The sequence below is a fragment of the Botryllus schlosseri genome, chromosome 3, assembly GCF_051294905.1.
Source record: "Botryllus schlosseri isolate E-star chromosome 3, Bs_hap1, whole genome shotgun sequence".
Taxonomy (NCBI): Eukaryota; Metazoa; Chordata; class Ascidiacea; order Stolidobranchia; family Styelidae; genus Botryllus; species Botryllus schlosseri.
The window spans coordinates 37,975,356-38,002,437 of record NC_137238.1 but is presented as its reverse complement, the minus strand read 5'-3'; the positions used below and the strand labels follow the sequence as shown (position 1 = coordinate 38,002,437).

General features: G+C 41.1%; 1 protein-coding gene and 1 long non-coding RNA gene across 3 annotated transcripts in view; both read left to right on the top strand.

Moving 5' to 3' along the window:
* Window positions 1-27,082, top strand: part of LOC145435206 (microfibril-associated glycoprotein 4-like) — a 96,125-nt gene that overhangs the window by 50,815 nt on the left and 18,228 nt on the right. Inside the window, exons 5-6 of the mRNA XM_080312533.1 lie at window positions 9,154-9,250; window positions 18,888-18,984. Coding sequence (XP_080168659.1) covers window positions 9,154-9,250; window positions 18,888-18,984 — 194 coding nt within the window. The remainder of the gene's footprint in view (window positions 1-9,153; window positions 9,251-18,887; window positions 18,985-27,082) is intronic.
* LOC145435254 (uncharacterized) lies at window positions 24,364-26,840 on the top strand. 2 transcript variants are annotated; one of them, XR_013913761.1, is made up of 5 exons: window positions 24,364-24,841; window positions 24,904-24,973; window positions 25,274-25,446; window positions 25,543-25,684; window positions 25,745-26,840. It is a non-coding gene; the product is annotated as an uncharacterized LOC145435254 (long non-coding RNA). The 2 variants fall into 2 exon arrangements; XR_013913760.1 differs by having other exon boundaries at window positions 24,364-24,973.

Genomic DNA, 27,082 nt, shown 5'->3' with positions numbered 1-27,082 from the left:
CCTGAGCGAAAAGATGACCTTTTTTTTTTTAGTCATCCACCTGGCGAAGTGGAGTAAAAAACGTTATTTTGAGATCTGAGCGGAAAAGACGACCTTTTTTTTTTTTTTTTAGTCAACCGATCACGAAGTGGGAAAAATTTAACCGTTTTTCGAGAATTTCACTCCGGATTTGCAAGTTGCAAATTTCTGAAAAAGTGTCCTCTTTTTTGATTTCCAAAATATGGTAAGCCTATGCTACAGCTGATATATGAGTGATACAGCTGCGATACAACTGATACAGCTGTGATACAGCTGATACAGCTTTATATCCACAGGGTGATACAGCTGATACAGCTTTATATCCACAGGGTGATACAGCTGATACAGCTTTATATCCACAGGGTGATACAGCTGATACAGCTTTATATCCACAGGGTGATACAGCTGATACTGCTGATACAGCTGATACAGCTTTATATCCACAGGGTGATACAGCTGATACAGCTTTATATCCACAGGGTGATACAGCTGATACTGCTGATACAGCTGATACAGCTTTATATCCACAGGGCCACTTTCAGTACCGAATCTCTGCTCTGCTTGGAATGGTTGCCAGTAAATTCGGCCCTCGGTAAATTCGGCCAGTGAATTCGGCCCTCGGTCACTTCGGCCTTCGGTAAATTCGGCCTTCGGTAAATTCGGCCCCCGGTAAATTCGGCCAGGGCCAGGGTAACAATAACAGTTACAATAACATTACCTAACCTTAACCCTAATCTAACCCTAACCCTAACCTAACCCTAATCCTAACCTAACCCTAATCACAACCCTAACCTAACCCTAATCCTAACCCTAAGCTAACCCTAACCCTAATCCTAACCTAACCCTAATCCTAACCTAACCCTAATCATAACCCTAACCTAACCCTTAATGATTAGGGTTAGGTTAGGATTAGGGTTAGGTTAGGGTTAGGGTTAGATTAGGGTTAAGGTTAGGTAATGTTATTGTAACCTAATACTAACCCTAACCTAACCCTAACCTAATAATCAATTGATAATAATATAATTATGTAATTATTCACATTAATAGTTGGTACTACAACTTTACACAAAATTCTCCGAGGGCCGAATTTACCGGTTGAATTCCGTCCTCAGTAAATTCGGCCCCGTAAATATCCGCGTTATCTCCCGTGACTGTGTGATATACGCATACCCTGACCTCCAAATCACTCGATAATAATAGAATTATGTAATTCATTCACATTAATAGTTGGTAATACATTTTTATACAAAATTCTCCGGGGACGAATTTACCGAGTAAATTCGGACATCGGTAAATTCGGCCCCGTGAATATCCGCGCTATCTCCCATGATTATGCGATCTACGCATACCCTGATATCCATATCACATAATAATAGTATAATTATTTAATTAATTCATGTTAACGGTTGGAAATACATTTTAATACAATATTCTCGGAGGGCCGAATTTACCGAGGTCATGGGCCGTATTCACTGGCCGAATTTACCGAGGGCCGAATTTACTGGCAACCGCTTGGAATACTGAGCCGCAGAGATGCTGTGCCCGTTAGTAACGTAAGTTCTTGCCATTTCAAGGCGATACGAAATAAGCTTTGTGAGTGTGATTACTGGGTTACAGATGGGACTCTGTGCTCTGTCAGTGACATTTTGGCGACGGCGATTAAATATTTCTTAAGTTGCGTACTATATGCGAGTTGGACACAATAGAATTCAAGTAGACCGCACGAAAAATCATAGTAAACAAACAAGGAGATGCTGTCATGCATTAGAAATTTAGAACCCTTCCCTGTTTCTGGCACTCGAACAGAAAATGAAAAAAAACGTGCCGGATTTCTCTCCGTTTACAATCCAAAATCCAGATCCCGTAGATATTACAGGCTAGATTCAGTTGATCTTCATTATCAATCAATAATACAAAGTACAAGCATCGGCGCCACGGCTACGTGACAATACCAGACAGTTAAAACAGTGATTCTCAAACTTTTGGACCCATCGCCTACTTATCAAGCTTAACATAATATCTTTATCGATTAGAGGTCATCACAAACCTTTTATTTGTACTTTCCGTAATATTCAAGTAGGTTGTATCCACGTACTCTAGTAGTTTTGCATTTATACTACATATATTTCACCAGTTTTTTAGCCTCCGTCTCTCAAAATCGCACATTTTGGGATTTTTTTTATCATGCTCAGCAGTCATTCATACTCGCAACTGATATAATCATACTCCGGCCCAGTTCTGCCACGGGGCTGAATTTACGGGACACAAAAGCTGACCGAACAGCTGACCGAAATGTTTGATTTGCTCGAGTGATTTCGTGCCCACGCCAGTTTGTTATTGTTGCTCTGCCAGTGAAGGGACCAAGGCTCGTAAGGCTACTAATTTGTTGCGTGTCTTCAGTTCGGTTTATTAGCAATAAGTAACCCTAACGCAAATTGAATCAGCTGCATCTGCTTATCGAATGTCGATTGTTCGATTCAGGCAGACGACATATGGTGATATTCTGCGTTCGTGAACAGGCAATTGAATGCTAACCTGAAGGTGCAATGATGAGTGAAGCGATTTCCGGATGTATTGTCCTAAATCAGTTATCTAAAAACGGAGACGGGCTTGTTTTCAACTTGAGCGACGTTGAATCCGACAAGGAACAAAGTTTTCTTGTAGGACGATCAATGGGTTGTGATTTCCGACTGAAATCAACTGAATTTCCCCTGTTCATATCACGGCAACATGCTCGAATTACTGTGTGCGAGAATAAGATCTATGTGACAGACTTGAAAAGTGTCAACGGTACGTTTGTCAACAACACGATGCTGTATCCTGAGGTGAAAACAGAACTGACTATTGGAGACAGCATTATGTTTGGGATCATGTCGCCGTATATTCCAATATCACACGGAGATAAAGTGACAGCAAGTGACCCGATGTTCAAGTTTCTCTTGGAGAGAAAAGTGGCTGCGGAGACCAAATGCGACGCTGTGGAATCAGCGGATAATCCGCTGGAAATCTCTCCAGACCGAGTAAGATTATGATATTTTAAATAGACTGTTTATAGTGCAGAACTTCTATTGCTATATAACAATATATTACGTAAATATAGGGATGTAACCAAGTCGTATTGCACCAAGTCACAAGTCAATCTCACTTTTATAGTTTTGAGTGAAGTCAAGTCGAGTCATTTTCAATTCACCATCGAGTCATGGTGTCGGACTCGAGTTCAAGACATAGTGTTCATTATCAAGCTCGACTCACTTTTTTCAAGCTCTACGACAATATTGAATGCCGCGCATTCATAATATACTCGTTTTTCTCACTCTTAACATGTTTGTTCAAACATGATCAAAGACAGATTTGATATTGCTAGACGCGGCTTGTATCAAGTCATTTTGAATATTTTAAGTCACATGACATTGTTGCTCAACTGAATGCTGCAAAGACACCATAATTTAATTGAGTACAAGTAGGAGCAATTTCAAAGTTTCGTCAAAAGTACTCGGAGCGGAAGTAGCAAATTAAAGTCTGAAATGTAATCGACTAAGTTGTTGAAAAAGTGGATTTGGTCGAGGGAACTTTTCGCAATAAATCACTGATGGCTCCTTTAGAAATTGCAACACACACAAACACAATATCCTAACTGAAGGAAGGCTGCATGGGGATTGGTTCTTATATCAAGAAGCGCAAGCTGAAAAATTGAGATGTAGACAACATTGTCAGAATGAAGCAACACGGTTTGTCACCAGCAGTGTACGCACAACTTCAGTGTTGTCAGCCAACGACTGCTGCTGCCTAACCGTTTGGCATCGGCGTGGGTATTTTTACCCATTGCCGTTAGAGGGAAGCGTACTGTATTAGGACCACTATGTATCCTGTTCTAATTGTGCTAGGAGCTAGGTATATACAGACATTGACAAAATTGACAAAAATTTCTCGCTCCCCCCCTGAGAGCCTCCCGCGCCCCCCAGGTTGAGAACCCCTGCTGTAGATCTTTTTATGTTGTCTTGCCTTCTTCGGTTACACAAGCTCTTCAATGATTACATAAAAAGCGCCTATCAATTCTAACGCCATGCACTAAAAGGGCTACGGCACAATCAAAATAGTAGATTTCATTTCCCTTGATTTTGGTGTAAAATTCCTGCTCCTGAATCAGATGGTTACAATCTCGGTATCTAAGAAATCAAGCCGTACAAATCCAAGTACGACTTGTGTGTCTGTTAGCTTGGTTACGAGCCACGTGCAATGAGACAAGATATTATAACAGGAAATTTTTTTTCAGAGAGTACACGATACGCTAAAAGAAATTATCGAGCGCGAAAGAAGCAGACGCGTGTTTTGAGAGGAGGTAAATCGTGAAAAAGATCACAAAGTTTCACTGTTGGGAAAGCTGCACTGCACTGACTGACCGCAATGCTCGACTTTTGGCACTGTTTCTCTTCATGGTGTGTTACTGTATCAGAGGAAAAACTAAGAAAAGCCGAAACCAAAAATAAAGCGCTACGAGCGCGAGGACGAGCTAGATAAGCTCAGTGAACTATACAATAGGTAGGTACAATAGGCGAGATAATGTTAAATTTGGCAATCGTGTTCCAAGTGAATCAAAAAATGTAGTTTGAGATCGGCCAATCTGTTGGCCATTCGACTACCCTGTCTAGGTCCCTGTGGTCGCGTTCCTCCATTTCTTGCGACTCTAGTAGTAGACTTTTTGCATTGTAGACAATTTGACGCGAATGTCCTTTGATCAATTAAAATTCTGGAGAACTCTATTCCGTTGCAAAATCACGTCTTGGTTCCATCGCGGAATCGTGAAAAATTGGATTGGGTTAAAAAGAAACCGCATCGAGATATTCATGTAGTAAAAGTACGAGTCATCTTGGAATTTTCCGCAAATGCAAGCAATTTTGATTCAACGTTGAAATAGAAAAGAATTAGGGTACAGACACGTGAGACTTGTAAACGTAGACGCACAATTTCTTCAACATGATAAGCTTGTATCATCGGCATTCACGCATGTACTTAACCCTATTGACTTGTTGCTATCTTGGTAAATCTGATAAAAATCCAAACCCCTTGCTTTTTTAGGCTGGCTTCGTAAATTTTCAATCGACATGAACAAAAACATATTTCTTGGCAGGTTTATGCGATATAAAAGTTTTCTTCGCGCTTCCCACGAGTTATTGTCACTAGATATCTTGATCCCAATATGGAACCATCGTTTGCTAAAATATCGGCATAATTTATTGAAATAAGTCTAATTCTATTGAATATGTATCTGGCCGCTACTAAACTAGAATTTATTAACCCGACTTAATAAATTTTACTACAATATATGTAGTTCTGAAGTAGGCTACCTAGTATCGTGTAACGCTGTTTTGGATGTTCCAGTCAAAGGCAGTGGTTTGCAACTGGGGTCATGACCCCCGGTGTCGTTTGCGATTTTTCTGGGATCACGAAGGTGGTGAACCCAATCAGTTTCCACAATAAGCGGTAATTAAATCTGGGCAAACCATTGTTAGCGTGACATCATATTGGCAATACCGAGTGTCCGGAATTTGGGCCCACGAAAATAAGGTAACCCTAGTTTAATAGAACATTGAGTCTGTATTTTGAAGGGGGCAAAAGGATTTGTCTGCATAGGTGAGCTGCAATAACACACCTACGGTATCATATATCTGTGTGAGATATATTTATCCATTACGACCCTTTTGTTGATCAATTGGTCTTATCACGCGAGAATTTCATTTGGAACAGCGCTCATAGTTCGTCGCACGCGATTGCATATTCTTTTATTGTGTGAAGTCAATGACATCCGTGAAGAGGTCAAGTTTTTTTGGTAATTTAAGATGCATGCACTTGTTACAGAGCCATATTTGCACTCTGTGTTTGTAAATCAACTCTTTAAAATGAAATGCTAGCGTGACATTGTGCTTCATTTGCGGTCGGCACTGTGACTGTGTTATAGTTTGTGTATAGCTCACGATAGGATAGACTTGGACTCGCGCGGTAAATTACTGCTATGCTATGTTCCGAGTTGGTGGATAATTTGACTAATTAGAGTGAAAGCCGTGACTCTAGTTCTACTCTAATTTGTGAAATGTTTCTATGCTCGCATCTGTAATTCTAATCTAATTCCTGGTTTTCTGCAGAATACTACAGGAGAACTGCATAGTGTGAAATAAGCCAAGCAATTTAGTAATTCTAATCTAATTCTGAAAAAATGGATGGATGGGCTTTGAAGTTCTAGTTCTAGTATAACTTGGAAGAGCTGGAAATTGTCTGGTTATCAAACTTTGCACTTAACTATTGGATGAGTGGTTTTTGCCTGGTCGTAGGAAAGTGAACGCATACGCCAAATACATGTGGGTGGAACTTGCCTACTGCGATCAACTCAGTATTGGAGAAAAACATTTGGCATTTACTGAGTAAAGTTCTTGTCATTATTACTAAAAAATTGAAGAACTGGTGCAAAAATGGTCTGTGTATCATTTTACATGTAGTTCTGGTCTTGAAAATGGTAACAACTAAAACAGTAGAAGGAGTTGGTTGATTTTATTTTGTCGGCAGAAAGTAATAAAAAGCATGCCATTATAAAGGCAAGCTGACAACCGAACTTTTTTATCAATGAGGTAGGACCGAGTGCTGATGGAATCGGGATTGTCAAAAGGCATTTTTACAGGACCGGTGTTGCGTACAACCGAATCTCTATGATATAAATACAATAAACATGTCTGGCAAGTCACGGCAAATGTATACGGCAGTTATTCACAGTCACCAAAACGCCAATCTGAAACCATTCTGTGCAATTTACATGGCGCTCAATGACTATGATGTAAATATCTAGGGTCCCGCTGCTATATAACTCCTGATATTGAAGATATCTGTATCATGATATCACGCATAGGGTTGGGACTTCTGGCTCAAATTTCAAATCCTGGGATCGGGATTTCCCGGGATTGGCAAAGTAGCAAAATGCACATACAACTACACAGACAACATTTATTCCTTGTAATATTGACGCAAAAACATGCTCCCGTGAATACGAATGAGACGCAGTGATCGAAAGCCACCCGGATAATGAGCGTTTAAATTCATGTAGGAGTTGATTTGTCCAACGTGATCGAAAAACATCCATCATTCCGTTACATTGCCATAAGCTCTTCTTCCACACACTTTCGGATTTTTTTGTGCTCGATCACGAAGTCCCGAACCCGTTTGTAACATCTTGGCAAGTTCTAGCCGTCAGCCTTGAAGGCCCGACGAATTTGCTCACTTTGGGGCAATTTGTTTAAATGCTAGCCCGTCCACAGCAGTTAACTGGCTAGGAAGTTCATCGAACCGAGGATTATGCGATTTATAAAAGGAATGATATTTTTTTGACTTGCCCGATTGAGTCATGCGGGTTGATTTAATTACTATCATGTGTACGGACCTTAAATGCGTCCCTTTTTGCTATACCAGTGGTTCCCAACCTTTTTCGTCTCATCATCCCCTTATCAACCTTGACACACATTTTCGCCCCCCATCCCCTATCGCCTCATATTTACGGATCCGAAGAAGAGGACATATAAACGGGAAAATCATTCACCTAACTACTTTGATCGCCAAAGAATTGAGTAAATAAAAAGGTAATTTTTCCGAGTAGGTGCTCCAAAAACCGGTTTCCGCCGTTAAGTTGACCATTTTTTAGTCAACTTTGGTGTCGTATGCAGAATAAGCCACTGCTACGATCCGTAGACTACGACAGAAATGATTGTGCAGCTCATTTTATGCCATAGTTGGTTTTATTATCATATAATTGTGAATTGTTTTAGACAATCAACCGAGTTTGTAACACTGCTTTATTACCAAAATAAGAGACATGACGCTACGTAAGCCTTGGTAGATGCTATTTACAAATCCCGGGATTTCATTGGGATTAATCCCGGGATCGGGATTAATCCCGGGATCGGGATTGCTTCAAATCCCGGGATCCCGGGATCGGGATTTCCCGGGGTCCCAACGCTAATCACGCATGATGGTGATATAAGCATATTCCAAACCAATACTTTCTACTTTTCAAAATCCAGAGAGGATAAAGAATTTCGGCTAAAACTTGTCCAAGAAGAAGCGAAAGTACCCTAAAAACAAAAGCGCTTGACCAAGTGTTGCAAGTGGGCAAAACCTACTTGAGTAATTCACAGAAGTAAAAGGACTTCGTTACCGAATACCTCTGGATGTGTTACAGTAAAACAAATATGCTGCGATTCACGTGTACATTGGAAACCAGCTCAAGACTGCGAGGGGTCGCTAAATTTTGTGTGCAATATTTGTTCACGTGAGCAGTCGACTATGATTCAAATAATTGTAACCCAGACCTTGACCAATTCTTTTGAGGCCCAATCGTGTGATATGGGAACCCGTTGACGAATAGTTTTATCCAGGGTCGCACCGGATGCTTTGTAAAAGCAGCATGGTTGCTGTTAGTTCACTAATGAGGTTTCTAATGTATTTTTCAGATTCTAACTTCTGAAGTTTTGCGTCATTGGTAATATCAGATGGATAGCAGGATTTCGTTCTTGCTGTTTTTATTTGTCCTCGACACATCACCAGCGTGGGCAACAAACGCACAAATCTCGCATTTCAAAGGAATTGTCTGCAACCAATGCCAGCAATGGTGTGAGAACACGGATTTGGTCACCGCGGGAAGTACTAGGGTGGGTAAAGCTGGACCGCGTGGTGCTCGGGGTCGCCCTGGGCCACGTGGCCCGGTAGGTGAACCCGGTGACATCGGACCCCCTGGTGGAGTTGGTCCGGTTGGTCCAACAGGCCCACACGGGGAAATTAACATGACCCTGATCGAGGAAAGCATGGATAGAAAAATCAGGGAAGGTGAGATTTCCATTGCTGTTGAGTAACTTTTATGAAACAAATTGTATCCTCTCTAGCTATTCAAACAATCACCGGAAGTAGTTGTGAGGGCGCCAAATTAGAATCAGCATTTGCGCGTGATCATTCCGGGGGTGTCTTCAACTCGCACATAGGCCTACCCACAATGGGATTCAAGGGCGTATACTGTGACGTAACTGACGATGGTGGAAACTGGACCGTGAGTGGAATGCGCAATTTTTGTGGCAAATAGAGATATTTTCTGTTTCATAAAAGGTTTTCCAGCGAAGAATGAATGGCGACGTTAATTTCTACAGAGGTTGGAATGATTACGTGAAAGGATTTGGCGATTTGCAAGGAGATCATTGGTTGGGTATGACTTGATGTAGAACTTTCGTTGCTCGTTCTGTCTCATGAATTAAGCCTAGCCATCCACCATGTCTGTCAGGAAGAGTTCAGAAATTTTTGTGATAACCATTAAAACTTTTAATTCGAACAGATAGGTGGCGACTGTGTACTAAGGCCTCACGGCCCCTCATCGTTATCCTGGTCCGTACCGGATTTTCACTGGCGTGACAAATAAATGAATCTATAAATCGTCTTATCGGTGCATAAATCCGTACTCGTCATAGGCGTGGTTCAATAACACAAATATTGTGACTGAAGAGCACGTCATCTAGTTGGAGAGTTCCGATTGTAACCTAACCGCTAAGACCATGAGTCGATTATGCAATCAGAATAAGTCTTCCCGGACAAAAGTGCTTTCTTACCCAATATCTAGTTGCCGCAATCGAGTGGACATTCTACTCCACTACGAGTAAGAAGTAATGTTTTCGAAGCAGCCCAAAACTACTTGTACTGGAATTGAGTTAACTGTAATTCGCAACTTTGGCTCAATTTTTTCTGTTACAGTACAGCAGAATCACCAAAAATATAAATTCAAATTTACATTCATCCGACACATGTTTTCTTAGTGTTGTGGCAGTAATTATCTCACAAAGATGGAGCTTTGTGGTACTTATGTCAATGATAAGATCGAGATATTGATAGAATATGAACATCACACTATAACGTAGAGCAGAAGTGGTCAAAGTAGTGAAGAAAGGCCACGCAAGCAGAAGTAGCGATGCAAGATTCTACTCAAGTACGAGAAGTAGTGCTTTTTGAAATAGCCCAAAACTGATTTAAGTAAGTATGCAGTTTTGAGAAGCAGTCATATATACGCTCTCTTGAAAGACCAGAAACTGAGCTGTGCGAGCGATGTAGAGAGCTGGATTCGTGCTGCTACATCCCAGGATGTATACATTTTCAACAGTATAGGATTTGTCCCGCATCACATCCCGTCACTTTCTCATTTCACATAAGTATTTCCTTTTGTCAGTGTCGTAGTCGTAGGGTCACCGTATGTCCTCCGTTTTCGGGAAATTGAAAATGTCCTTCTAAATTTCTTCCTTTTTGGAAATTCTTCCTTTTTTACAGCTTTGACAGCTAGGCTAGGGTTGCCATACGTCCGAAATTTCCCGGACATGTCCGGAATTTCACTGCTAAAACTGCATCCGCGAGGAATTTCTAAAATATGACTAAACGTCAGCAATTTTGAAGGTTTGAAATAGGATGAAAATGTTTTCGTAAATCAACAGAAAAGTTATCATTTTTTAGCAGATTTATGCCTCTTGAAATATTTCTTCGCGCTCCGCGCGATTTAGTGCCGCGATCATAGATTTTAATTTGTGAACCACCAGCCTCAAAAAGCATGCAATCAAAAATTATTAAAAATAACCATCATTTACCGAAATTAGTCTAATTGTAATCGCAATTGTGTGAGAACGTTATATTACTGGAGTCGGTTAAGGCCATTCAGAAGCTTTAGTCAAAGATATTGGCTCTAAATCGGAGGATTGTTTGTCTTCATTATAGGGTTCGTGAAGATGTTGAACGTAATAGTCTAGGCCAGGGGTGGGCAAACTACGGCCCGCAACGCCGTTTTGTGCGGCCCGCGAGAGTCTAAAGAAACTTATCAAAAATATTGACAAAGTGCGTGCTAAAAATCGAATTAATGCACGGAATTGATTAAAGTATATTTCACCATGATAATTTTAAGGAAGTTTTTCTCAAACTGCGCCCCCCTTGAGGACGTGAAAGCATCTGAAAAGGGGCGCAAAGCTGAGATTTTACTCAAAAGCCGGTATTGGTATACATTGATTTTGACGATGTTCAATACTGAGATCGGTTATGACATTTGGCACGGTAAGTCTTAATGTTAGTATCGAACGCTGTACCAAGTTTTAAGTTTGTCACTGAACTGTGTTAGTGGTAATTTCGTTTCCTAATTCGAGTGAGAGCTGACTCGTCATTTATCGCTAACAGATTATACGCAAAGCCGGTATTGGGCTCTATTGATTTTAACGATGCTCCTTACCTAGATCCGTCATAAGCTTTTGTAAGGTATGTCTTGATTTTAGTATCGAACGCTGTGCCAAGTCTCAAGGTTGACACTCAATGATTAGGGCAGTAATTTCGTTATCAAGGTCGAGTATGGTAAAGATGTGCTCCGATCTGACACTTTAGCCTACAACACATTGCGGATTTCACGCAAAAGCCGGTGTATCTGCGGTAACGTTAACTGAGTTGATGATATCATTCTCAGTTTGCATTCAAATATTTACTTTGATATTATATTCTCCAATGTCAATTTCACCGTGAAATTGTGGCCTTCAAGCCATTTGCTCACAACCCCCTGCTGTCAAGCGCGATAGCTACTTCGTTTTCGATGGCGGCTAACAGCTGATCACTTGATCAGCCTATTCCTCAGTAAAATTTACGCAAAATTCGGTGTTGGTCTGTTCGCATTAATTTTGACAGTGTACCATACCGAAAACGGCCATGAGGCCACTTCTCGATAATGTCATGTAACAGTGTACCAAGTTTAAGGCTTTCATCCACGTATTTATTCGGTAATATATTTTCCAAAGGCGATTTCGCAGCAGACCTATAAGACAGTAATAAAAACGTATGTGTCGTGTTACAGTCTCCAGTTTCAAGGCCAAAATCTCCTATGCTGTACCGACTACCGAGACCAAATTTCCGAGGCTGCTATTCTTATTTCTTTAGAATGATGTTTTGGATTCAATAGGACAGGCCCAATCTATGAGATAACAATTGCGTATCTGTCCGAATTCGTTGACCTTTCCAACTAGGCTTACGCTATCTCTCGAGTTATAGTCATTTCCATTTCTGCAGATAATTAGTCAGGTCTAATGCGAACATGAGCCGTGTTGAATCTTTGTTCCGTACGCCGTTTACGCAGTTACCACACTTCAAGTCACAGCTCACCAGCGGACCTCTCGTGGCACATACGTTAAAATCACTGTTGCCGGGAAATTCATGTTACCGTACCATCATTAAGTTACTTGTTTACGTTGGAAAACGCCATTGTGACGTCATCTTGATAAAAAGTCGCTTGCAGCCCTTGCCCCACCACCCGATATTGTCACGAGCCGCCACTGTCATGTAACGAAGTCATACCAATGAGTCCGCCGGTCAGAAGATGTTTAATTATTATTTACGGGCTCTACAGTTTCAAAGACATCTCACTCAGCTCCTCAGCTCTACATGTAAATCTGATTTCGTGAGTAGAGAGGACAAGAAATTGATAGCAATATATATGCATTTATGCAATTTCCGATCTTATTGACCGATTTTATCATCAATTATCAAAAATTTTCGTGCGTCGCGCTGGCTGACTGAACTGTACAACTGTAATTACGTGACAAACGCGAACAACGTGATTGGGGGGGTCGGTTTATCACCCTATGGGAGCCCAAGACTCAAGTTTTTAGGGGCCTGACGAAGTGTTGTTTCGTTCCTGCCAACGGGTAGACACCCGGAGATGTTTAATTATTATTGAGGGGTCCTACCTTTTCAAGTACACTTTACACAGCTCTACCGGTAAATCAGATTACGGGAGCAGAGAGAGGATAAAAATTGATAGCAATATATAAACTTTCTCCAATTTTCAAATAGCTCTGTGGCCCGCCACCTCAAATTACTTCTGTAGCCCACCCTTTGAGAACCCCTGGTTTGAGGCGACGGTTTACTCTGAATTCGTGACGATGTTAGGGTATAGTGTTATGACTTCTTGTTCTAGTTTCAACCTGACATGTAATTCGTGATCAGACTAGATGACCTTCACGGTCTTATCGATCATTCCTATCTAATACCAAATACTGTGCACGCATATTTTCTGTACCACCATCACTGCCCTTTGTTATGTATTTTGGTTCGAGGAAAAATAAAGACTCTCTCTAAAGACTCTCGTGTAAAAAATATCAATCATCAGTCCATCCTCAAGATTACCGGACCACGACTGACCTATCGATCTCGCTTCCCATGACATGCCGCCCTATTTTTTGTCGCTTCCTTTTTCTATACTATCTTCTTTACTTCATTCAGTGTGCAACTGTGCATGCCGCCTCTTTACATCGCCTAGGCCAAGGTGGCTGTCTGATTCCATAGACAACTCCTAGTCGCTTCGACATCTTCCTTTCTTTTCATTGTATCGCATTTTTTTTGTGGTGTATTGAACTGATAAAATTGCTAATAAACCAATGATGATGATCATCATGATGGTATTTTGGTTTGCACCAAACCATGGGGATTACAAATTACATCCATTAGACCAGTGGCTCCCAGCCTTTTGACCAAGACAATAAGGTGTGTATTACCCCAAAATCATTTTAATGTCTTGATAGAAAAACGCGGATAGGGATGTAAAGAGTTCAAAAGGTATCATGCTTAACATTGTTTCGAAATATGATGGCAAACAAAAAAAATTCTCAACGAAAGACGCAGATGGTAGATTTTTTCCGATTTTGTGGTTCGTCTAAAAAAAAGGTCGTCATATCCAATTGCCGGCCGGTTTACACACTTTTTACCTAAAAATTTGTGGTGTTGACTAAAAAAAAATGGCACTTACGTTCGCACCACGAATTTGCGTAATTTATGCCCATTTCATCCGAATCTCGCCATCACCTTAGCTCTAGAACAGTGGTTCTCAACCTTTTTTTAGACACGCCCCCCTTTTTGATAGTAAAAAATTTCACGCCCCCTTATCGTCATACCAAAAAATCCCACTGAGATGCTAGCAACCGCAACATATTTGTTTGGTGGTATGGAATGTTCTGAATGTTGATGAGAGAATAAAAAATATGAAATTGGGTCTATATAGAGAGAAACACGCGTGCATTGGAGGTAAATCGCGCCAAGCGCGAAATTTTTTTTCAGATGATCGCTTCTTCGCGCTCAGTATGCCATGAATTTGAGATTTTTTTTTGTTACAATATAGCAGGGTCACCAAAAATATAAATTCAAATTTACATTCATCCGACACATGTCTTCTTGGTGTTGGCAGTAATTATGTAACGAAGATGGAGCTTTGTGTTATTTATGCCAATGATAAGATAGAGAATTGATATCATATCAGTATTACACTGTAATGTACAGCAGAAGCGGTCAAAGTAGTAAAGAGAGCTACTCAAGTAGAAGTAGCGACGCAAGATTCTACTCAAGTACGAGTGAAAGAAGTGCTTTTCGAAATAGCCCAAATCTGCTTCAAGTAAGTATGCAGTTATGAGAAGTAGCTCTCCCTTCAAGGACCAGAAACTGAGCTGTGCGAGCGATGTAAATAGTTGGATTCGTGCTGCTACATCCCAGGATGTACTACACATTTCCAACAGCATAAGATTAGTCGCGCATCACGTGATGCATATGATGGTTTTGTATAGAACAGAGGCTTCTACTGAAAACCTCATGAACTGCATATTTGCTACATTCTGGGATAAATCCTCAATATCAGATTAGCGTCCCATCGCTCCCCACCATGAGTAATTCTTTTTGTCAGTGTCATCATCGCAGGGTTACCACTTACCATGCGCTAGTGGTCGGGAACCTTTTTCGACCAAAGACCCATGTTGGCCCAATGTTTTCAATTGTAACTCCGAAAGATCAACTGTAACGTCACAATTTAACGTCCGTGGCGTATTGGGAGCACTAATATATAGTAGAATAATAATTCTCGCCGTCATGAAAATTTACTAACAATTAAGTTGCTGCAATATTGATAAAATTATAAATTCCTCAAAGTGCCATATCTTATACCCAAAAGAGCCATATATAGCTTGCGAGGCATAGGTTCCCGACCACTTCCATAATGTCCTCCGGTTTCAGGCAATCGAAAATGTCCTAAATTTCCCCCTTTTTCGAAATTCGTCCTTTTTTACAGCTTTGACAGCTAGGCTTATGGACAAGGTTGGTCAACGCCAGAGAAGTATCGATGGGAAGTCGGTAGTTCTGGAGTCGAGTCAGTGTGTTGCAGTGCTGGGATCAAGTCACTACCTTCGATTCACGAGTCATTTCCAGTCATTGCACATTTTGACTCGAGTCAAGTCAAGTTTCATTTTCGAAGTATGAGGCATGCCTGCTTCATTGCATTTTGCTAGCTGTCTGAAATACAGATTGAGGGGGCTTTGATTCTGAACCGATGAACGGGTATAGCAGCAGTTCTCAACCTTTTTGGGCTTGCACCCCTCCTGACCCCACTGCACTTATCGTCATGTCAAAAAGTACAGAGGTGGGCCACCTTTTTGCTAATCACGGCCGCATTTTGATTACTTATGTAGCCTAAGGCCGCATTCCAGGGCATAGCCGCGATGAATGCAAAATACCTATGGTAAACTGTCCATATCCATTCCTGGGGAACTCCGGTATGTATTCTAATTTTCATAACGGCCTATTGTACGCACCGAAATCGCGAGTGGCAATGTTATGAATAGTTGGTGGGATTGCATATTGTCGTGCCGAGCGCGAAAATTTTTCAGAGCCACGAATGAATTCCGTTATTAATAGTAGCAGTATCACATATTAGTACCAAATATTTATCATTTCTCGGCCCATGTGATAAGATTCACCGGTAGAGTTGATAGAGGGAGTGCATTCAAAAATTTTAGGTACACTTATAAATGCTAATGCATCTTTGGGTGGGCCAATTGTTATTAGTCACTTTGTTGAATGCTGTTATTTCTTGACGATTCCCATTTCGGCACAGATTGTGAAGGGCGAAAAATGAATTCGTGTTGAATTGCGCGGAGCGCGAAGAAAATTTCAAGATTAATTAAAATCTCTCAAAAATCCTGGAGTGAATTCGTAATTTCAATTTTCAAGTCTACGGCCGCCAACAGATACTAATTGAAATAGGCCTCGACGGCCGCACAAATGATGGGCGCAGGTTGCCCACCCCTGATCTAATAGTACACATAAGGTCAGGGGCGGGCAACTTCTCCAAGTCGGCGGGCCGGATATAGGAAAATTAAGTACGTGGCGGGCCGGATTGCTGAATCGATACATTATTCGCCCATTTATCCACGTATACAAGGATGAAATCGTATTTAATGAATGTATTTTAACGACAGCAATGCAACTTCAAAGCCATTTCTCGCCAATAATGACGAAGACAATGTGGATTTGAGAACTGCACTCTCATACAGGAGGGGTGGCCAATCTCTTTGCCAGTCACGGCCGCATTTCGACTACTCATGTAGCCTACGGCCGCATTTCAGGGAATAGTCGTAATGAACTAGCAGGACGCCAAATACTCATGTTAAAGTGTCTATGTCCATTTCCGGCGAACTCCGTACTAATCTATTAAATAATGCAGGCTGTTCAGTGTTCATAGTCGCGCCAAGCGCGAAAATTTTATCAGATTCATTCATGAATTTCGTCATGAAAATTAGTAGTTCTACATATTATTTCTCATCCCATGTGATCAGATTCACCGGTAGAGTTGGTGGCGGGTCGGTCAGGACAGGCCAATTATTATTAGTCACTTTGTTGCATGCTGCTCTTTGCATGTCTTGACCTCCCGTCAGGATTGTCGGTATAGTGAGGAGAACACGATTCCGAGTTGGTATTTCTATATGTGGCGCATCTGTTCGCAACTGTACTGTGGGGCTCTGATTGCAAAGTGCGCAACTATATTAAAATCGAAAAATAAAGTCGCATGGAATCGCGCGCTGCGCGAAGAAACTTTCAAGAATAATTAAAATCTTTCAAGAAATCGGGAGTCAATTCTTAAATTCAAATTCCACGTCGACGGCCGCCAACACCTACTAATTGAATTATGTGTCCACGGCCGCACAAATTTGCTTCTACGGCCGCAGGTTGGCCACCCCTGTCATACAGGTACCACCCCTGTCATACAGGTACCACCATGTCTGCTTCTCTCTGATCAATCAACACACGGTGCAATCCTTCATCAAGATTTCCAGGCGTTCAATATGCCCGGTACCCCAAATTTACCAAGATATCAATGCATTAGGATTAAGTAGGTGACGAGATAGCGTGGTTGTTAAACTGTGCGGCCTGTCTATCTCGATATTGAATTCATGCGGGCCGCGGCCTCGAAATTTGAAATTGGCCCGCGACCCGTTTTCAGTTGGCGACACCTGGCATAATCGGTGTCTTACAAAAGCCTATAAGTGTGCGCCGTGCTACAAGTCGACGGTTACGGAATCAAAAATAAGAAATATCAGCCTGGTGTAAATGACCATTGTCGTCAACAAACACCATTATTACCACAAATGACATTAGGGTTCAGTACATCGTAAATGCCGATAATGCAAGTCTTCTCGCTTCGACGAACTTACGCGTAAGCTCCACCCTCGCTTGCTGTGCAAGTGCATACATGTGTATAAAAACATACAATCACTAAAATGTATGTGAGCAGGTAGTGGGGAATCTCGGAAGACTGGGGCCGGCGGGCCACATTATCATGTAAGACGAAAAACTGTCCGCGGGCCGGACAAAATCCCTTCGCGGGCCGGATCCGGCCCGCGGGCCGTATGTTGCCCACCCCTGCATAAGGTATATCTTACGCCAAGTTTGAATCCGCATTCCAGTTGTTGAGTCTTTTACATTTCTGACAAATTTCCCCAAACTTGTTTGAAAATAGGAAATAAACATTGAATAGTACACCAATTTATTTCAAGGTAGGTTGCACCTAGACTATTTCTAATGCTGGTAGTGACTACAGAGAGCACAGCGTCCTTCTGTCCTGCCATGCTAAATTTGATCACTTTTGGAATTGAATTATATTGTGTTGATGTAGGGTAGCCTAATTGAGGGCGAAACCGGGCAATCTATATTGCGTCTAAGTCTGTTGCCAGCTATTAACAACAGCTACCCAGGGCACCGAGCTTTAGGCTGCTGCCAAAGCTAAGAAGTAATGAATGACTTGCACGTGGGAATTTTGTGAGAGAACAATAGAGGCTCACTAAAACGCACGATCATTGAATGATTGGTCGCTCTCACGTGTTACACCAGCGTTTTGCGAACAATCCGACCATATGCAAGATACAGTGGTTTTTATCGACACCGATTGCTTGATGACTTGAAATTGACTCGTGAATTTTGCTCCGAGTCACGAGTCCATCCACATTTGTGATACGCTGAGTCAAGTCAACTCATTTTAGCAAAGTGACTCGAGTCAGGTCAAGTCATACGAAAAAGGTGAGTCTAGTCATCCCAACACTGACGTGGTGACCTTTTTTAGTCAACACAAGAATTCCAGTAAAAATTTCCAAATCAGCTATTTTCAATTTCGGTTTGATGATTTGAAAAAGTGTCCTCCTATCCCAATTCCAACTATGGTAACTTAACTATGTACATAATCGCCCCCGGGATGGCAGTGCCAACGTCAAGAACCCCTTGCTATTTCGCAACGAGAACAGACATGGGAAGAAGTCTCTCTCGTGAGAAGAACGTTTACTTGAGAAACGGTAAATAGTGAAAGGTAAGTTTGCAATTCCCAGAATAGGAGGAAGTAGCAGGAAGTTATGAGCTAGTGCTGCAAGTAGAGGAGAGCTTTGGAAAAGTAAAAGTACTTCGTTATGTGTCCAACTGTGACGTATACCAAGTATCGATTTAAAACCCAATCTCATGTTGATGTCTTATTTCAGGTCTGGAATCAATGCATGAATTGACCAAGGGAGGAGACATGGAGTTGAAAATCAAAATGATCACGAGAAATGGAATTTATTGGGTTGCCAAATACAGGTGAATATCAACTCTTGTCTTCTTATGAACTGGGTTGCAGTTGGTCGAGTTGCCTTCGTGATGTTATTTTGTGCATTTCATAAACGTCAATATATTTCCGCCCCAGCTTACCACCCTGGGTGTGAATAGGCACCCATGGCACTTGAAAACGGAACTTACCTCGAACGTAGGATTCACGAGTTCGGAGTTCTGTTTTCATGTAGGCTACCACTGGCACTTTTCGCAGTGTTAGTTCAATTAACCTTCTGATACCATATTCAGTGACTGTATGATAAGATAAAAAGAAGCCGGTATTGTATGATAAGGACAGAATATTTGTCACATTATTTTAATTTTATTAATATAGTCACATTATATTTGACTTCTTGTCTTATGAATCATTTTTCGTTATTTTAAATATATCCGCATATTAATATCTTCTATTCCATGTTATTCAACTCTTACCTTTTCTCACTTTGGCGCCTTTCCTGTTCTTGTATTCGTGACACATGAACGACTACACTGGTCAACACAAAATCTCCGGTTTTGACTTCGAATAGAGTGATTTCAAACCTGCAATTGATTTTTTTTGCAACACGTCACGATTTTTTGTCCGTATTCTCTCATAAGTTATGTCATATCTTGAAGTTTGTGAGAAGCTAGATGTATTGACAATTACAGTCTATTTACGTAAGTTTGTCAGATCCATAAACTCAAACCGGGATTAATTTACAAATTTTGGCCTTCCCAGTTCCTTCCGCATCGGGCCCGGATCCGACAACTATAGACTACACGTTTCCGGATACTCCGGGAATACGACCAGAGATCGTCTCTCATATCACAACAATCTCCAATTCTCAACGAAAGACGCAGATCACGATGGTTCGTCGGAAGTGAACTGCGCTTCTCACCGCGAAGGAGGCTGGTGGTATGACTACTGCGCCGGAACCTGGTATGAGGCCTGCGCAAACGTCAACCTGAACGGAAACTTCACCAAAACGAGCCGCAAGGGATTCTGGTGGGACAGCAGGGGATGCACCTGGGATCTGGATTCGACTTTCTTACGATTCTCCGAGATGAAGATGAGGAAATGAGCGTGAAAAGGACTTTCTGTAACGTCACTACTACGTCAGTGCTGTTTGAACCTGATAGCGCCCACTCGCGGTGTTCGTGTCTTACGCTCAATCGTTCTTGCGCACTCGATATCTTCTTTGCAATGGTTTGTTGTCCAATTCTGTTGTTCGTCATTATTCTGTGATATCATTGTCGATGATTGCAATGTCCTTTTACTCGGGTTTCTTTCAGTGCGGTGGCTTGTTCAACTGTAAATATTGTTTATTGTGGTGTTTAAGAAATGAAACGTCAAAAAAATATTATCTCTAAATGACTTCGGGGTTGTTTCATTGCCATGCAGACTTTTATTCGTATTTTCAGAATAGGTGTGGCACTGGCTTAGGATTCAGACTCCACATTATGAAGCAAATTCGCAAGGGCATGCTTCTTGCTGTGAATAGGTTTCATCAAATGAACCACTTCGGACCACAATCGTCACGCACGTCGGGGTTCCTAGACTGAGGAGTCGTCAATATTTCCCATTTGTTCTGTACAAATAGAACCGAACAGCAGATAGGAACGATTCGTTCATTCCATTATTCAGCACTATAGGAAGTGCTGGGCTGAGTGCTCTAGAGAAAATGCGTTTGTGAACTGTGATTCGACATATCAATGATAAATGTTGACGCCCGCTTTCGATATCAGACAGCACGAGATTGCCAATGGACGAGGTCACAAGTGTACACTGTGCAGTACAAGTACAAGTAGGCCCACACTGTACAGCAGTGGTTCCCAACCTTTTTGTCTTCATTCCCCACTTCAGATATATTCTGAGCCTTCATTCCCCACCTCGTAATCGGATTTACCAGTAGAGCTGAATGAGGTGTGTTGGAAAAGTTAGGACCTCTAAATAAGAATTGAACATCTTCGGGTGGACCCGCCGGTATATTGACTTCGTTACATTATGCTATTTCGGACCTCCTATATCTGCTATGTCAAAAGATATGGAAATCGTTAAAACTAAAAGGCACACACGATTTCAAATTGGTATTGCATTACTGGCAACTGATTATTCCTTGTGGGATGGCATTTATCCTGTGGGGTTCTGATCACTAGGACAGGAACATTCAGCGCCAGCCATTTAGCCAATTAAACAGCATTAGTTCGCCAATAGATCGATACAAGTATACTAAATTAATATGTAACGACACCCAAATTGCCTATCATTTCCAGGCACCGGATTGATTACGCTTGAACACCGATGATCACAAATCGCTTCACGGGCCAGATCAGGTTTTCATCGATTTTGATCGAGTTGGACACTGGGTCCGCATGAGAGTTGTCCGTTTTATGTGACCCGTAACCATTTGAAATCTACTCGAAATCGTAACCGAGTTTAATTACACAGACATTCCTTTGGTTTTCGATATCAAAAATAACTCGAAATGTTACGCAACAGGAGACGACAAAGACGACTCGTCATCGAAGAGTGTCGAACTAATGAATACTACCTTGGAGTCCAACCACGAGGATGTGCTAAAGGTAAAGGCAGCTCTGACATTCTTTTTCTGTTGCGGAGCAGGGATTGATTGGATTAGGATATTTACGTTGAGCACAACTATAATAATTAATAACACATTCATTTTCGGAATTCATTCACTATAAGCTTTTCAACTGACCCTCGTCGGTAGTGGCCGTCAGAGATCCCTGAAGTCCAACAAATCGATTCCCATCACGAAACCTGACAAAGGTTCCGGGGTTGTCATTATGAATAAATCTGATTACGTATTGGCATTCTGAACGACACATCAAAGTTCATTGCTGCCAGCAGCTGATAATGACAACACCAGCGCGACCGAAGCAAGAATGCAGCGATTACTTCTGACACTAAAGAAAGCAGGAAAATATCTACGGATTACGATCAAGCCAGACCAGTAGGATCCATGCGCCCGCGCTTGTATGGTCTACCTAAGACGAATTAATCTTGTGTGCCATTGCGTCCAATACTCTCAATAATGCTTGGCTCGTCATATCACAAACTCGCTAACTGGATTGCACGCTTTCTTTCTCTTCTCTTTATGGTATCCATTGCATTCGTGACTCGTTCACGTTTGCTGACACCATAAGAAGTTCTAAGCTCGATCCTGCTAAACTTTTTATATGCTCTTACGACATCTCAAGTCTGTTTACCAACGTCCCAGTTGAAGAGACCATACAACAGTGTTGGGATGACTCGAGTCATGACTTGACTCCTCGAGTCACCTTTTTCGTATGACTTGACTTGACTCGAGTCACTTGGCTAAAATGACTTGACTTGACTCGTCGTTTCAGAAATGTGGATTGACTCGTGACTCGAAGCAAAATTCACGAGACAATCTCAAGTCATCAAGTAATCGGTGTTGATAAAAATCACTGTATCTTCCATATCTCTGGATTGTTCGCGAAACGCTTGTGTAGCCCGTGAGAGCGACCAATCGTTCCATGATCGTGCGTTTTACTGAGCCTCCATTGTTATCTCACAAATAAATTGACCGCAAGCGAAGTTATCGAAGCTTACAGCTTACGTTGTCGCAAACTAGTATAGTAAACTAATTTAATAGCAAAATGTCTATTTCTGCTTTCTGTTCTTACCTTAACCAATTAGCCTCTTGTTTTATAAATTGAATTCTAACATAGATTATATAGTCCTCAGCCATTGGCGCAGGCTTGAATTGTATCATATCAATTTGTAAATGGGTATTGTATAGGCTTAGATACCATATTTTGGAAATCAAAAAAGAGGACACTTGTTCAGAAATTCGCAGCTTGCAAAACCGGAGTGAAATTCTCAAAAACCGGTAAATTTTTCCCACTTTGTGATCGGTTGACTAAAAAAAAAAAAAAAAAGGTCTTCACTTCTGCTCAGAGCTCACAATAACGTTTTTTACTCCACATTGCCAGGTGGATGACTAAAAATAAATAATAAAAAATGGTCATCTTTTCGCTCAGAGCTGAAATCACCGTTTTTCCACTCCGAAATACCCGCCGGAGCTTCACTTCTGTGCTAATATGCGGCATGTCACTCGCAATTTGCTCTAAATCTCCCGAAATTTTCAAAAAAAGAGGACAAAATCTCAAAAAAGAGGACAAAAGGGCGTCCTCCGAGGACACTTTCAAAAAAGTCAAAAAAGAGGACAAATCCTCTTAAAAGAGGACGTATGGTAAGCCTAGTATTGTATTGCATCTTATCAATTCGTTTCTATATCCTCCATTTCGACTGGTAACTATAAACTGAGGCTATGCAATTAGCAGTTTTACGTATATGTGAGCGATACAATGCCTTCTTGCGTGTATATTCAACCCTATAGTCGTTCATCTGTTCAAAATCAATGACGACGCAATCGGTATTTCTGACAGCTAGCAAAATGCAATGTCGTAATCATACCTCATACTCCGAAAAGGCAATTTGACTTGACTTGACTCGAGTCACCTCCAAAAATCGAGTGACTTGACTTGACTCGAGTCACCTTCGAAAATCGATTGATTTGACTTGACTCGAGTCAAAATGTGCAATGACTCGAAATGACTCGTGACTTGATCCCAACACTGTCATGCAAATCTGTGCTAATGAGTTATACGGTGATTCTTTGCGATTCCCGCCATTCTCGAGAGACATGTTCGTCAAACTAATGAGCATGGCAACATGCAACGTGGAATTTAGCTTCAATGAAGTCATATACAAACAGATCGATGGACTAGCTATGGGATCACCTCTTGGTCCTATACTTGCTAATATTTTCGTAGGTTATCACGAGCAAAATTTATTTCGGAACATTGATAAACCACTTATATGTACCATCGGTACGTTGATGTATACGTGATATATTTTTGAGGCATTTAAATCACCTTCATCCGTCTCTCAAATTTACTATAGAAAAGGATCATAACAATTCTCTTGCATTACTTGATGTCTTCGTAAAAAAGTTCAATAAGAGGTTTCTAACCTCAGTCTTTCGGAAAGTCACTTTCACTGGCCAATATATCGCTTGGAATTCATTTTGTCCGACTAAGCGCAAAACTAATCTGATACGAACGCTTGTTCACAGGGCTCTAATGATTTGTATAGTAAGCAGAGGTGGTCAGTAACGAAGTACTTCTACTTTTTCGAAGTACTCAAGTAGTTTTCCTCTACTTCTGGTACTTACTCAAGTAGATAGAATCTTCGCTACTTCTACTTCGTAATATTTAGTGATCTACTTACTTACTTTTCGCTATTTTCAGTTTGTCAAGTAGAAGTAGTTTAACCCCCAATTAGAAAGAGAAACTGGGGAATTGTCGGGCTGTTTTCACGGAGTTCTAACTTTCAATCTTAAAGGTCAACTGCATCTTAAAAATGACTTTGCCTTATTTCGTACGTTATGTGGTTAGGAATATGAATAAAATAATAATAATTGAAATTACATGATAGTTTTCAAGTAATTTAAATTATAAATCGAAAAGCGGAAAAACGGATATGAAATCATTCAGCTATGAAATGACGTCATGTGAGTGACACGGCAAAAGTCCTGGTATAGCTCAGTGTGGTAAACAGATAGTTATTCGTGTTGGGATTGATTGTGATACTGAATTTGATTGTAAATATGGAAGGTATGAAGAAGATGAGGCACGGAGGTACATCTTGTGTCGCGTATGGTTGCTGAAATACGCAATATTCGGTACCCAAAGTGTCTTTTCATCGCTGTCCAAACCCTATTGCAGGAGAGGATTATGAAGACTGTGAAAGTGATATCCAATCCCTGTCAAGTGACGATAGCTTCCACCCAACAGAGTTAGATGGCGAGTCAGAGTGAGTACTTGAACAGTGTAATCATATTTGTACCAAGTCTTCACCAAGATAATGATTTGCAGGCATTCAGATTCAGAGGAATGTCTGGAGAATAGCAAGACCCAGTTTGTGATTGTGGACAGAAATAAGCTGGTGAGCATTTTTCAACATTGTCCAATGAGTCAATCAGAGTCGAACGTGCAAGAGTCTGATTTAGGTAGCACACTGAGAATCAAGCAAGACTGCACAAACTGCTCATACTCCAGATTTTGATTTGCGGGTAGTGTAGATGGCGTTACATCCTTTAAAGATGAAATAGCCTACTTGACTGTATCAAAAAGAAACAAACTGCTCCATTCAGCATATATACATGATACATATAGGCCTAAATTTAAGTTACAATTAATAGCATCTCTGATTCTGTTTTTTACCATTATGACAATCCATTTTCAGATTCATTGGCGTATGAAAGGATTTGCATGTTCTCTACTCCACGCGAAGGGAAAATGACATCCGCCAACTATCGCCGAATGGAAACACTGCTGGAAGTGAATCATTCAATGCCCTCCTCAATCATTTCTGCCCAACGTTATATCACTACAACCATATTTCAGTCAAAAAGCCAGGTAGGTACCTTGCAGTGTCTCGGCTATTCAAAACAATCTACCGTATATCAGATTTTGGCATAATTACTAGCCTCATCAATTATGCATATTTTGCAGGATGCAGTTGGCAATCCTGCATTTCAATGAAAATTGCTCGAAAACTCAGAAAATGTCGAAAGAAGGAGCACCGCGGTCAAATACCGGAAGTACAAAAATGGGGAATGTACGACCCACAAGATACTTGAAAATTCAACATTTGGTAACTGCAGTTGATCTGACTGCATCATAAGATTCCGTCATATTGTTATGACTGTTCTAGATTACTGCAATGAGCTTGTCGAAGAAGTTCAAGCACTCATCAGAACTGGACCAGAAACTGTTGAGTTGAGCGATTGTGCTGAGACCGTTCCACCTCCTCTGACTAGCAGCATAATCAAAATTAGCAGAGAGGAAGCTATTGCCCGACATAAAACCCGATATGCTTTTCTGCCTGACGCGGTAGTCTGTAGTCATTTTGGTCGATTAGTTATATGCGTTTATTATTTGGAATACAACTGTACATTCACAGTGTGGCGTTACTGAACTGGAATCCTTTGTAAGAATTTGACGTAAATTTTGTTCGGACAGCAGTAACAACGCATGCAGGCAGGATTTTCCGCTGGTTTTTGCCACAGAATCCCCATACCCAGGGAACACAATTTCTGAAAAGTGAAAACAAATGTATTAGTGCGAGAAAAGTATTTGGCAACCGGATCAGAGACTCGTCCCATTCATGCATCGAACTCGATGTTATTATTCTGCGGCCATATTCCTGTTGATATCCATGGTAGGACATCTCCAATACGTCAACGTCCAGACACACTGAATTGAATTATGTCAGTAACTCTCGAAACAGCACAAACTTATCAAGATACATGACTGAAAAGAGCTATTACACTACAGACTATATATACAACTGTATTTCATGTAGTCTCGACGAGCGGCTTGCGCTGAGCAAGCTAGGCTGTTCATGACCCATCATTATTATGAAGCTGCAAGGGGTTCCACTGACGTGGGATCGAGCGCATCAACACCTGAACCAATCCGGCATTTAAACGGTAATTTTGTAAGTACGTGCAAAAATGATACTTACATTCGACATCCGAGTACTCGGACTCAGTCTCAATATCACTTGGCAAATCCGTTACAATGGAAACCTCGGCCATTACTGACTAGAACAAAAACTGCGAGAACACAAACAGCCGCTGTGACCGGTGTTGATAATATGTGTCACTCACTTGACGTCACAATGCACATTCTGCTTTTTCTGTAAACATGCCAATATTGGAACTTTCAGTCAAAATTACGGCAATTTCCGATTAAGTTGAAACACGGAAAGTCGGTAATTTCGTTATGAAAAAAAATTCTGAACATGATTCCGCAAAGTTGTTATGAAGATGCAGTTGACCTTTAAGAAAATTTAAGTCAAACCCATAATTTCCGTCGCGCTTCACGTCAAGTATATATAGAGTTACAAATATGTTTTCACGAAAGTGAATATTATTTAGGTTGCACGTTGCATTGCACCGCATTGTCGCCCATATGACATATTTCGTCACAGTAAATCTGGCCCATTATAACGTTTGAAACTACGGTTTCGAAATCTGGCATTTACCCA